Consider the following 14,121-nt stretch of genomic DNA (forward strand, 5'->3'; position numbering starts at 1 on the left):
GCGCTCTGGACCTCGACCGCACATTGCAATTTAAATGCACATACAGTTTTACGTGTTTAAGTATGACTTTTGTTGAGTAATCTCAATGTTATTTGAATAAATTAACTTAATCAGTTTAAAACTATAAAGTACTTCCATATATCGGAATCTATTCACCGATGATACCAGTGCTACTGCCCAACTTGCTCGAACAAATTTTCCAGTAAGTCATATATTCATTAATACGAATTTCGTTTGATACGAACACATTTCCCAGGTCCGGATGAGTTCGTATAAAGCGAGTTTGACTGTAATAGTAATTTTATGATAGTAATAATACATTAATAAATGGTTCTTATTTACTTTAATATAATTGTTCTTACAACTACTGATTCTGTTGCTGTTTTTCTGGACTATATATATAATTCAAATAGTGCGCCAAACGTAAAGTCACACTTTGATGTTATGATGTCATGTTAACTGACGTCATACATATGTTTGTACACATTGTATGTTTGCCTGAAGAAGTATTTTAATACAAAATGCATTGCAAACTTGAGTTGTCTTCTTTCTTTAACCATAATACATTACTGTGAAATCAGTAATTTTTCTTGAATTCATGGTTAAGTCAATCTACTAAATTTAACCCCAATGAAGCAGTAAAATTCCCATTCATTTTATGTTCAAGGTTATAACCAAGAAATTATATCCTAATTAAATAGCTGATTCTGCAAAAACCAGGAAAGTTTGTGCTCACAATATTAAATATTTTCACAGTAAGCTAAATTTCATTTAAGTAGAGCAATATGTTTTTTGTTTGGTAATACTAACACAATTTACTGTAGATCATATAGTGACCATCTAGATTTTAATGACCAAGGAAGACCCTAGGTGTCCCTCTGGGCAGTATTTCGGGCATGGATAGAGACCTGGCTAGAAATAAATCATCTGAAAGGCTTCTTAACATGTTGACCTAAGTATCTGAACATCCGTTTGCTTATCAGTTGCAAACAAGCGCTGAAATTGATAACTGAACAGTACAGATGAGCACTGATCTCGACCCTTGCTGGTTGAAAAGCCCTAACATTGGTTTTTGCAAAATATTATTCACATCTAAATATGAATGTTACTTACAGTTAGAATTACAATGGTCACACATCTTGTTACACTGACTAGGTTCCCAAACCTCACCGAAGTATCTGGCTATTACACTTCTTCTACATCTAAATATAGAAATTGCATAAAAAAAAACTGTTGATTTCACTATTTTTTTCTGTGTTATACTCAGAAACAAAATAACTTTATTAGAATTAACATTTTACTCTTGCAAAATGAATTTAGATATGTTCAATGACTGCTCCTTAGATTTCTAATCAGAACTCATGTCTGAGTAAGGGACTGAGGAGACAGGGACCAGATTTCCCTCTCACTACCATTTGGACCCATGGTTACCTGGTGAGAAGCATGTTTTAATTAACCTTATACCACTCTTCTTCCCATCTGTAAAACCTAGCTTCTCATTTGAATTTTTATAATACTCTACGACTTTCTGATTGTGGTGGAAAACACCAGGCGCTCCTATGGGTGTTAATTCAGGCATGGGTGGGTTCCTGGATAGAACCATCGACCTTCCTTATACCACCTGAATAACTTCCTAACATGTAAGATTTCTATATCCCAAGCAGGTTTTGAACCTACATGGGGAACAAGCTATTTAAAGTCAACTTAACCACTAGGCTTCTGAAGTCTAATGATAGTAACCCAAAAATACCAAAATGTAGAAATATTGTAAGGCTGGTATTTAAAATAAGTCAAAAAGTATATAAACAACAACACCGCATGATAAAATGTTTTGCCTTTCACCAACATAATGTTGAAACAACCAATGCACAACTGAAACTGCATTATATTAGACCATAATACTGGAATTCTCAGATAATGTATCTAGTTCTCTACAAGTAACTAACAGCTTCTCCACACACCACCACCAAACTTAACAGGACCCAGCTTACTTGCTAACATCAGTGCAGTATGTCATGATACCATAGAGGTTATTGAGTCCGGTTTGTTCGGCCATCACCATGGCGCTCTGACGTAACACGTCCTGCAACCGGTAGTATATAATACAGTGAGATTTCTTGTCATCACGACCTACAATACACACAGGTGTATTTGCAATTTTTTCCTTCTCAATTTCGTTCATAATCATCTATAATCTGTAAAGTGTCCTGGTAAATCCATTTTGAAAATTACCAGAACGTATAAAATTTACATGATCATTTGAGCCGTGCCATGAGAAAACCAACATAGTGGGTATGCGACCAGCATGGATCCAGACCAGCCTGCGCATCCGCGCAGTCTGGTCAAGCTCCATGCTGTTCGCTTTTAAAGCCTATTGGAATTGGAGAAACTGTTAGTGAACAGCATGGATCCTGACCAGACTGCGCGGATGCGCAGGCTGGTCTGGATCCATGCTGGTCGCATACCCACTATGTTGGTTTTCCCATGGCGCAGCTCATTTACTGATTATAATTTCTGAAATTTACAATAAACTGAAGCCGGTGACCTTAACCACTTGGTCATGGGGGCCCTTGCTCACTGTCAAATATTTCATTCACAAATGTGTGTATTTTTTCTGCATTACTATTTGACTTGCTTACATTATTTTACTTTCTTACAATTTCAACACACTTTTCACAAATTAACAAACTCTACAAATCTCACACCATTTTAAAGACCTCCGATGGAGAAGAATAAATTAAAATTCTGATGTTATCTTAACAAGTATTTTTGGAAATCCCTATTTAAGCGCATGACTCTTATATTTTCAAAAACTCTTTCTATAAAGATTTTCAATGGATTAACAAAGTAAACCACTCTCTCATACCTGCATGTCCACTTTCCTGATAGTGAGATTTTCAATGGATTAACTAAGTTAAGCTACTCTCTCATTCCTGAGTGGTCATCCTCCTGGTACAAATTTTCCATGGATTAACTAAGTTAAGCTACTCTCTCATACCTGCATGTTCACTCCTAAAACAGAGATTCTCCATGGATTAACTAAGTTAAACTATTCTCTCATACCTGTGAGGCTACTTTCCTAGTAGAGAGATTTTCCATGGATTTACTAAGTTAAACTACTCTAACATACCTGCAAGGCCACTCTTAATACAAGTTTTCCATGGATAAAGTAAGTTAAACTACTCTCTCATACCTGTGTAGTCACTCTCCTGGTACAAATTTTCCATGGATTTACTAAATTAAAACACAATTTTCATGGATTTACACAGGGAATGATGCATAACAAATCAGATTTTCCACTCTCTCATACCTGCATGACCACTCTCCAGATAGAGATTTTCCATGGATTTACTCAGGGAATGGTGAATAACAAATCAGATTTTCTACACTCTCATACCTGCACGGCCACTCTCCTGATAGAGATTTTCCATGGATTTACTCAGGGAATGATGTATTACAAATCTGACATCTGGTTTGTCTATTCCCATACCAAATGCTACTGTTGCTACTACAACCTATAAAAGAAAATTTCAACATGCAGTCTATTCCATGATATATGAAAATGTAGTTTAGTACTTATGAATGTTTCTATTAATTTCTTACAATTGTAAATAAGATCCTTGCTCCTAAATTCAAAATACTTATATTTTCTGTAACTTAAACAATTTTCAAAATATCTAAACATATTTTTTTAACAATAATGAAGAAAAAGTTTGCACTGAAGGTGCATATTTATCAAAGACTTTCTATCTTCAATTTTGTAGATTTTAAATGATTTTAATTTTCATCTGACATCAAACCTGACTATATATATTCACCAATTCTTAATCATATTTCCAAACTAAAATGTTCTTCTCCTAAATGTCCTATAAAATCGTAAATTTTCATTGGGGACTAATTTTCATCGATTCTGAGTCAATCAGTGAAATCAAATCCTAACTACATGTGTAACAGAAAAATCCTGTTGCCTTTTAACTTTGACATCCACACATTTAAGCCCCCATGAAACAGCCGTTTTTGCCAAAACCATGATATTGTAAGACTTACAAGCCAACAATGTGACACAATTAGCTCAGAAAACAACAGTACTGCTTGAGAAACAATGTAACACCTACATGTATTTTGTTCTCTATCCAGGCTTTATGTACGCGACTTCTTTCTCGAGGACTAAGGTCAGCATGGTAACACCCTGCCTTGATCCCTCGTGACTGCAGATCTACGGTAACATCCTCAGATTCTTTCCTCGAGAACGTGTAAATGATTCCTACAATTTTGAAATTAGTAATTTATCACATTAAAGGACTTTGCATAAATGAATTTTTATAATGGTGAAGGCAATAAAATTAATACAGTTTCCAGTATTATTAGCTAAAGAGGATATATGTTTGTTCTGAGTATGGAATATATCTCACTAAGAATTGGGAAGCTCATAGCGCAAGTGATAATTAGGACATTTTCTCACTTCGTGGCAAGATATATTCAATACTCATTTTTATGTTTCTGCATAATTTCACTGAAATAAGCATTTTGCAACAAATTTCGATTTCAGTGTCGATTTCAGTGTGGGAAACAGATGTGTGAAAACTAACCTGCCGTCAGACATCTTGCAATGTTACAAAAATGCACACAACACAAAGTTCCATTTCATATTATTTCTTGCAACATAACTTTATAAAATTCTTAAAATTCTTAAAAACTATTTCAAATGAGAAAAACACAATAAAAAACAAAGTGCAAGTACAATTTTCATTCTGTTTTATGCAAAATATTAGAAATTAATACACTATGTACAAGTGGATCAGCAAAGCTATATCACTCAGCTAGTGATATGAATTATACCCCATTGATGAAACACAGCATTTCATCAATTAGCACATATAAATTCTGTTATTTATATGAAGCTTTTATAATGTATGTGGAATAATATCTTTGAAGTTGGTAGATCTGGATGTCAACCAATGTGGCACCAAATGTGAGCATATCAGAATTTTTTTAAAACACTGTACACAGTTTAAAAACAAGAGGGTCATGATGACCCTGATTCGCTCACCTGATTAATATGACCCACGTGTTTAAAATGCCAAACTTATGCTAAAATATTAGAAAGTAGGTCAGTAGGTCATATTCATGGTCACTGAAAGTCAGTTTTAAGATTGATGTGCAAATCTGTACATGTCATCCAAATTTCAAGGCTGTATCTTAAAAATAAAGAAAGTAGGTCAAAATCATGTGACCCCTAATCGCTTGGGGTCATCAGGTAATTATAATTAAACAGTCGGGAAATATGATCTGATAATTTTTTAAGTATTTATTCCTATATAACTTGTATAAAAAGTGACCCCCAGGGGGGGCCTCTTTCCACTCCAGGGGCATAATTTGAACAATCTTGTTCAAAATCTACTAGGCAATGCTACATACCAAATATCAAGGCCTAGGCCTTGAACTTTTGGACAAGAAGATTTTTTTCCCCTATATAAGTCTATGTTACATTTGGGACCCCCAGGGCAGGGCCTCTTTTCACCCCAGGGGCATATTTTGAACAATTTTGGTAGAGGATCACAAGGCAATGCAACATACCAAATATCAAAAGCCTAGGACTTACAGTTTAAGGCAAAAAGATTTTTAAAGTTTTTCCTATACAAGTCTATGTAAAAATTGAGACCACGGGGGCAGGGCCTCTTTTCACCCCAGGGACATAATTTGAATAATTTTGGTAGTCTATGTAAAACTTGTGACCCCCGGGGAGGGGCCTCTTTTCACTCCAGGGATATAATTTGAACAATCTTCATAGAGGACCATAAGATGATGTCACACGCCAAATATCAAGGCTCTACACCTTTCGGTTTAGCACAAGAAGATTTTTAAAGTTTTTCCTTTCGGTTGCCATGGCAACCAGAGTTCTGCATGGAATTCAATTTTTTGAATAATTTTGAAAGGGGGCCACCCAAGGATCATTCCGTGAAGTTTGGTGTAATTCTACTCAGTGGTTTTCAAGAAGAAGATTCTTTTAGAAACTGTTGACGAACGCACACCGCACGACCCACGACGGACATTGAACGATCACAAAAGCTCACCATGAGCCTCTGGCTCAGATGAGCTAAAAATGAACACTTGCATACTTTTACAATCTCAAAAACTTCTTCAGCAAGTAAAATGTCAGAAAATTAAAGCTGTTGTGTACTATGGTTTTACCTGACTGATTATTGAACTTTGTATTGATCAATCTCTGTATATCCTCCATCAATTCCTTATGTACCGAGGGCTTCTCACGAACCTGAAATGTTGTAGCACTTACTATGAAATTCTTACAATCGCAAAGAACTAATTTTCATGTATTTCAAGGCTGTGTAAATGCATGAAATCAAATCCCAATGAACATGTTTGCCATTCATTTTATCTTCAAAAGTTGAAATCCATGAACTCACATCTCTACCTTTAGGCAAAACAAAGAAATTTTAACTGATTTCATACTTAGTATCAAATAATGTGTCAGTGGCACTGAATTAAGAATGTTAAACAAGGGCTAGAGGAATGGTTCAATACGCAGTGGTGACAGATATCTTGCAGGGCTTGACGCTAAGGACTGCTTAGTTGCCCACGTCAGGTAAAACTCGAGTACAAGCATGCAAAAAATTGCAGTCATTTGTCAAGTCTGTCATCCTGACTAATGCTAAGTGCTGGGTGAATACTTGAACTTGTACTGTTTACCAGCAGACCATGACAAGGTATTTTGAATGTTGATCTGATCCTGCTGAAGCTCCAGAGACTAGGAGAGAAATAGACAGGTAGAGAGGGAGCCGCACCATGAGAAAACCAACATAATGCATTTGCGACCAACATGGATCCATACCAGCCTGCGCATCTGCGCAGTCTCATCAGTATCCATGCTGTTTGCTAACGGTTTCTCTTAATTGCAATAGGCTTTGAAAGTGAACAGCATGGATCCTGACCAGACTGCATGGTGTTGGTTTTCTCATGGTGTAGCTCATTTTGTAATTAATGTTTAAGTTTTCTAAATTCTCTGTCTGTACCACAAATTAATATCATAATGTGACTCTTTCCAATGTATGATATTTCTAGCAGGTGTAAAATATGTCATGTACAAATAAAACTGCTTAAAAATGTCCACTTACCTCATAGAACAGGTTAGGCCTGTTAAATGAGGCCCTGAACAGAAGGCAATTTTGAATATTAAGAATCTTTTTAACATCCTCCAGTACTGAAGTTGTGGCAGTGGCTGTGAGGCCCAGTATAGGGACATCTGGAAACTGTCGCTTCATGATACCCAGAAATTTGTAATCTGAAATGCCATAATGCATAAATTTTAGTAACATTTTGAAGAAAATAATTTACAATAAGCTTTCTTCACAATGGTCATGGGTTTGTCCATGCCAAGAACATGAAAAAATGGTACCAGTAGCTCCCTTGCTTGGCTCTCGGCATTAAAAGTGGAAACTGGCCTCTTCTCTAATATTCTTATGGAGATGCATTTCATCAGAAATGAGGTGTTGAGATGATATAAGTTGTAGAGCTTGCTTCTCAACTGACCTAAAATAATTTAGTATAAACCACAGAGGAAACATTGTAAAAGTGGGAAACTGATGTTGAACTATGAGCAGTTTATAAATTGTTTCAGTTCTCGGTGTAGTTTTGATTTTAAGCTTTCAGCAGGATTTGACCTCGCAGTGATCAACTTTTTGCTTATCACCATTTTTTATAAACATACACAATAATACCGGTACTATAAACTTACCAGGTCTGAAGTCATGTCCCCACTGTGAGCAACAATGTACTTCATCAATCACAAGCCTTGCAAATCTTCCTACTTTGTACATTTTCTCTAAGCGAGCCATAAATCTCTTACTCTTAGATAGTTTCTCAGGAGTTACGTACAGTAGTTTGAGTGTTGCATTGTGATCAATCATGGCTTCCTGTACACGTTTAACAGTGTCCTTGTCAGAGCTGGCATTCAATAGTGTAGCATCTATGTTATAGGTCTGTAATGCCATCACCTGGTCTTCCATTAAAGATACTAAAGGGGAGACAACCAATGTTATACCTGCAAATAAAGGTGCATTTTAATCAATAAGCTGGTATCTTAAATATTTTATACCGGTTTGATTGACTGTGAGAAAAGGTTGAAGCTAACTTGAATCTCTGGATCAGAAAAAAAATAATGAATAGTTTCATACCTAGCGGTGTGATTGACACCCAGTCAGATTTTGTAACCCGTGACACTTTTCAAGAAAACTATACTTTTAAGATCATTATACAACTGATAAGAAACAATTTCTTTGATTCATTACTAACTGATTTGGAAGAATTACTTAAAGGATCAAAGGACAACCTTGTTCTAATGTAAATTATAACTGCCAGGTCTTCTACAATCATTCAAATAAGAGAAAGAATTTTCAAGATCGGCTTTAATGAGAAAGTTATGAATATTTCAATATTTGATCAAAACCATGGTTATAACTTAAATCAAAATGGTACATTTAACATATTTTTTATACATAAATAGTATATTTAACTTATATTCATATCCATTTGAACTGCATTTTTTCTCCACCTTTTTTCCAATTAGAATTAAAATAAATAATTAAGATTTACAACTTAAAACTCAAGAAGCATTAGAAATTCATCTACAGTGCAACCTCTCCAGAGTGGTCCTCTCTTAAGTTAAAACCTCTTTATAACAACATCATCAAAATTTCCCTAAGCTGGAATATACTATCAAATTTACCTCTCCAGAACAACAACCTCTACATAACAGTCAATATTTGTATCTCTCAAAGGGTGTTGCTCTACAGAGGTTGCACTGTATTAGAAAGAGTACTTGTTAAAAAAAGCACCGCCTTGCGGGTGCTGACGCTCATCTGATTTTTTTTGTATAATAGAAATATTGTCCTACCCATGATTTTCTAAGTCTAAAAAGGGCCATCACTCTTGCAAAAAGCAGGATAGAGTTATGTTTCTTGATGTACAGTGTCCACTTATGATGGTGAAAAACTGTTGCAAGTTTATAAGCAATAGCTTTGATAGTTTGTGAGAAAAGTTGACTTAAACATAATATTCAACCAGAGAAAAATGATTTTTCTAAGTCCAAAATGGGCAATAATTATTGCAAAAAGCAGATGGAGTTAAGTTGCATTGCTGTACAGGTCAGTTATGATGTGAACAAGAGTTGCAATTTTAAAGCAATAGCTTCGATATTTGAGAGAAATGTTGACCTAAACATAAAACTTAACAAAAATCTGATATTTTTTAAGTCCAAAAGGGCCATAAATCTTTCAAAAGCAGGATGGAGTTATGTTTCTTGCTGTACAGGGTTCACTTATGATGGTGAACAAGTGTTGCAAGTTTTAAAGCAATAGCTTTGATAGTTTAGGATAAAAGCTGACTAACATAAAACTTAACCAAGAACTGATTTCTAATCAAAGGGCAATAATTCTGGCAAAAAGCAGATGGAGTTATGTTTTCTGATGTACAGGGTCTGCTTATGATAGTGAACAAGTATTCAAGTTTCAAAGCAATAGCTTTGATAGTTTAGAGAAAAGTTGACCTAAACATAAAACTTAACAAGAAATCTGATATTTTCTAGTACAAAAGGGCCATAATCTTGCAAAAACAAGATGGGGTTAGTATTCTTGCTATACAGGTCAGCTATGATGGTGAACAAGTATTCCAATTCAAAGCAATACTTTGATAGTTTAGAGATAAGCTGACCTAAACATAAATTAACAGGCAACGCGACCGCCGACGCCGACACCGCTCAAGTGATGACAATAACTCATCATTTTTTTTCAAAAAATCAGATGAGCTAAAAATAATTCAGCAGTTTCTAAATGTCAGACATAAACACAATAAAATGGCTGCCTCCATAATTAGCCATTTTCTTAAGTTTCAAATTGTTACACATTTTTCAATAGTGGATTCATTTTGAAAAATCTTTCAGTGTTATGAAAGAATTAGCAAAATTCTTCCTAAACAAGGCAGTCTGAAAGACAGCTATATCCCCCGCCGCTGTTATGGATAGTGAGCGGGTTGATTGTATTTGGTGGAAGCACCGACGTTGTTAAGTATATTTCATAGTCCATGTATGACGACATCAATGAATTTGTTCCAAGCGATATGCTGAGAAATCGCAGGAATATGATTAGTATAAAAAGAATTGTGAGTATACAATTCATCAATGAAACTCTGGAAAGTAGATTGGTTATTGAATATCACAAACTTATGAATTCACTTACCACTTTTGAACAACTTTAATAATGTTACATGATCCATGTGAGGAAATGGTCCTTCTAGGGGCTTAGGAGATACAGAGCGGACACAAAATGGAGTTGTGATACTTGACCTTGAGCCAACATGACCGACTCATGAGGTCTGCATATCATCTAGATGTGGTGATCATTTGACATAGTTACCTAATGATGATAAACAAGTGTGCAAAGTATCAAAGCTGTAGCTCTTACAGTTTTTGAGAAAAGGTAGACATACACAAAAATTTTAACCAACGCTGATGATCAAGTGACAACAATACCTAGGCTAGTAGACTTTTTTTTCCAAAAATAAACAGTCGAGTTAAAAAATATATAACATGTATAAGCCTATTAACTCTACACAGGTATTGCACAATATATCCTAATGTGTTACTATGTTTATATTTCAAACACTGAGCTGAAAAAATTTATTTCTCTTTCTAGCATAAAACTGCTGTTTTGTCCTTTTCATGTTGTCTACAGTAAACATGTGTTAACACACATTTTTACATATCTGCATTCCATGGCAAAGCATATATCTTTTATTGCTCCACAAGAGATAAGACACCAAACAAACCATCAGAATTTTGTAGATATTATTACAAGACAAGAGGACCATGATGGTCCTGAAACGCTCACCTCTTCCCACATGACCCAGTTTTGAGTATGACATCGTTTTTTTCTATTATTTGACATAGTGACCTAGTTTTTGAGCTCATGTGACCCAGTTTTGAACCTGACCTAGATATTATCAAGATAAAAATTCTGACCAATTTTCATGAAGATCCATTGAAAAATATGGTCTCTAGAGAGGTCAAAAGATTTTAATAATTTTAGACCTACTGACCTAGTTTTTGACCGCAGCTGACCCAGTTTCAAACTTGACCTAGATATCATCAAGATGAACATTCAGACCAACTTTCATACAGATCCCATGAAAAGTATGGCCTCTAGAGAGGTCACAAGGTTTTTTTATTATTTGACCTACTGACCTAGTATTTTATGGCACGTGACCCAGTTTCAAACTTGACCTAGATATCATCAAGGTGAACATTCTGACCAATTTTTATGGAGATCCATTCACAAGTATGGTCTCTAGAGAGGTCACAAGGTTTTTCTATTTTTAGATCTAATAACCTAGTTTTTGACCGCAAATGACCCTGTTTCGAACTTGACCTAGATATTATCAAGATGAACATTATTAATTTTCATACAGATCCCATGAAAAATATGGCTTTAGAGAGGTCACAAGGTTTTTCTATTATTTGACCTACTAACCTAGTTTTTGACGGCATGTGACCCACTTTCAAACTTGACCTAGATATCATCAAGATGAACATTCAGACCAATTTTCATACAGATCCCATGAATAATATGGCCTCTAGAGAGGTAACAAGGTTTTTCTATTATTTGACCTACTGGCCTAGTTCTTGAACGCACGTGACCCAGTTTCAAACTTGACCTAGATATCATCAAGGTGAACATTCTGACCAATTTTCATGAAGATCTCATGAAATATATGGCCTCTAGAGATGTCACAAGGTTTTTCTATTTTTAGACCTATTGACCTAGTTTTTGACCGCACATGACCCAGTTTCGAACTTGACCTAGATATCATCAAGATGAACATTCAGACCAACTTTCATACAGATCCCATGAAAAATATGGCCTCTAGAGAGGTCACAAGGTTTTTCTATTATTTGACTTACTGACCTAGTTTTTGATGGCACATGACCCAGTTTCGAACTTGACCTAGATATTATCAAGGTGAACGTTCTGACCAATTTTCATGAAGATCTTGTGAAATATATGGCCTCTAGAGAGGTCACAAGGTTTTTCTATTTTTAGACCTACTGACCTAGTTTTTGACGGCATGTGACCCAGTTTTGAACTTGACCTAGATATTATCAAGGTGAACATTCTGACCAAGTTTCATGAAGATCTTGTGAAATATATGGCCTCTAGAGAGGTCACAAGGTTTTTCTATTTTTAGACCTACTGACGTAGTTTTTGACCGCACATGACCCAGTTTCGAACTTGACCTAGATATCATCAAGATAAACATTCAGACCAACTTTCATACAGATCCCATGAAAAGTATGGCCTCTAGAGAGGTAACAAGGTTTTTCTATTATTTGACCTACTGACCTAGTTTTTAATGGCACGTGACCCAGTTTCGAACTTGACCTAGATATTATCAAGGTGAATGTTCTGACCAATTTTCATGAAGATCTTGTGAAAAATATGGCCTCTAGAGAGGTCACAAGGTTTTCTACTTTTAGACCTACTGACCTAGTTTTTGATGGCACGTGACCCAGTTTCGAACTTGACCTAGATATCATCAAGATGAACATTCTGACCAACTTTGATAAAGATCCCATGAAAAATGTGACCTCTAGAGTGGTCACAAGCAAAAATTTACGGACGGACGCACGCACACACGCACGGACGGACGGACGGACAGACGACGGACACCACGCGATCACAAAAGCTCACCTTGTCACTTTGTGACAGGTGAGCTAAAAATACGTTTGTTATCCCTACATTATTATCAAGTCTTATTAATAAGTTATACCTTTAGATAGCAATGCAGGAAGCTGGAAACACAGACTTTTCCCACCTCCTGTAGGCATTATAAGTATACAATCTTTCCCCGACATTGTCACGTTCATTGTCTGTAACTGCATTGGTCGCAGGGCGTCAATACCAAATACAGACTTCAATTTGGTCTGTAGTCTCTCTGACCACTGAAAATCTGCAGAAAATAATAAAATCTTCAAAAGATCTTCACTTTAAAACTTACCGAGAAGTTTCTGATCAACCTGATCAGTAAAAGGGATTTTCCTGAATTTGTGGTTTTATATTGCTAAATCCTGGCATAAACTGTAGTTCAAAGGCAGCAATAGAATCTTTTTTTTTTTTAAAAATCAAGATATCTTTAATAATAATTTATATTATATTATTATAAAAATGTATTTTGCCCTAGGAAAAAATTGACCATCAAAATTGATTTTTTAACCACTCGAAGTTCCGATATCCCTATTCCATCCTCTTTGAGATCATTGAAATAAACCACAGGCAAATAAATGCTTGACCTTTAATTTATAGCATATTTTGCAGCTAAATAACTAAAAATCAGCTTCTCTACATAATTTTTTAATTCAGTTTTATTACCCATTTTAAGAGCCTTAGTGCTATAAGCATAATTTAGAACTGTGATAAAGTCATAAAAAACAAATTGGTTGCTTGTCAGTACCTGCTTTTTCCCAGCTCTGGTCCTGCACATCAGATCTTGATTCATTTTGCTTTAATATGGCTTCTAGTTCATCCTTTCTTACTGTTAGGTCATTCTGGCGCTGAAGAAGGTCTTCTATCTGTTCTTCAACTGTCTGTAGCTCCTCTTTCACAGCTTTTAATTCATCCCTGTATTCTAAGAGTACAAGAGTACTAAATAATACACTGTGTATAATCCTAAACCTATGTCAGAAGTATACGCAATAATTTTACTTGAACCTTTTTTTCCCCGCAAATTTTCTCTGATTTCTCCTGCCAATATTTTATCTATTTGTAAAATGTTGAATACACAATGTTGTAAAAATGGAAATACATTGGGGTATTCCAGGTTTAGTGAGGCCAACTTTTTTCCACAAAAACTTAGTGCAGGATGGAACTAAAAAAATATTAGCAAAATAAAATTCTCATGTTTTTAATCCCCTTTGTGTAAGTACATATATTTAAACATATTTCAATGACATTTTCCCAATATCTATGAACCAAGAGCTGTCTGTTGGCAGAACGCTCGACTATTTGATGAATGGATGTAAGTATGGCTTCCTAGTTATTTTTCGAATGGTCTAGC

The 14,121-nt window shown here is 35.4% G+C and overlaps 1 protein-coding gene across 1 annotated transcript in view; it reads right to left on the reverse strand.

Annotated features, from left to right (window-relative positions):
* The window catches only part of LOC128550375 (ATP-dependent DNA helicase Q1-like), a 36,977-nt gene that overhangs the window by 4,230 nt on the left and 18,626 nt on the right, over positions 1–14,121 (reverse strand). The window contains exons 2-10 of the mRNA XM_053529323.1: positions 13,519–13,692; positions 12,838–13,017; positions 7,754–8,059; positions 7,134–7,300; positions 6,193–6,274; positions 4,116–4,264; positions 3,398–3,515; positions 1,992–2,130; positions 1,114–1,202 (exon numbers count right to left, since the gene is read on the reverse strand). Coding sequence (XP_053385298.1) covers positions 1,114–1,202; positions 1,992–2,130; positions 3,398–3,515; positions 4,116–4,264; positions 6,193–6,274; positions 7,134–7,300; positions 7,754–8,059; positions 12,838–13,017; positions 13,519–13,692 — 1,404 coding nt within the window. The remainder of the gene's footprint in view (positions 1–1,113; positions 1,203–1,991; positions 2,131–3,397; positions 3,516–4,115; positions 4,265–6,192; positions 6,275–7,133; positions 7,301–7,753; positions 8,060–12,837; positions 13,018–13,518; positions 13,693–14,121) is intronic.

Source organism: Mercenaria mercenaria, chromosome 17 (genome assembly GCF_021730395.1).
Source record: "Mercenaria mercenaria strain notata chromosome 17, MADL_Memer_1, whole genome shotgun sequence".
In the NCBI taxonomy this organism is placed as follows: Eukaryota; Metazoa; Mollusca; class Bivalvia; order Venerida; family Veneridae; genus Mercenaria; species Mercenaria mercenaria.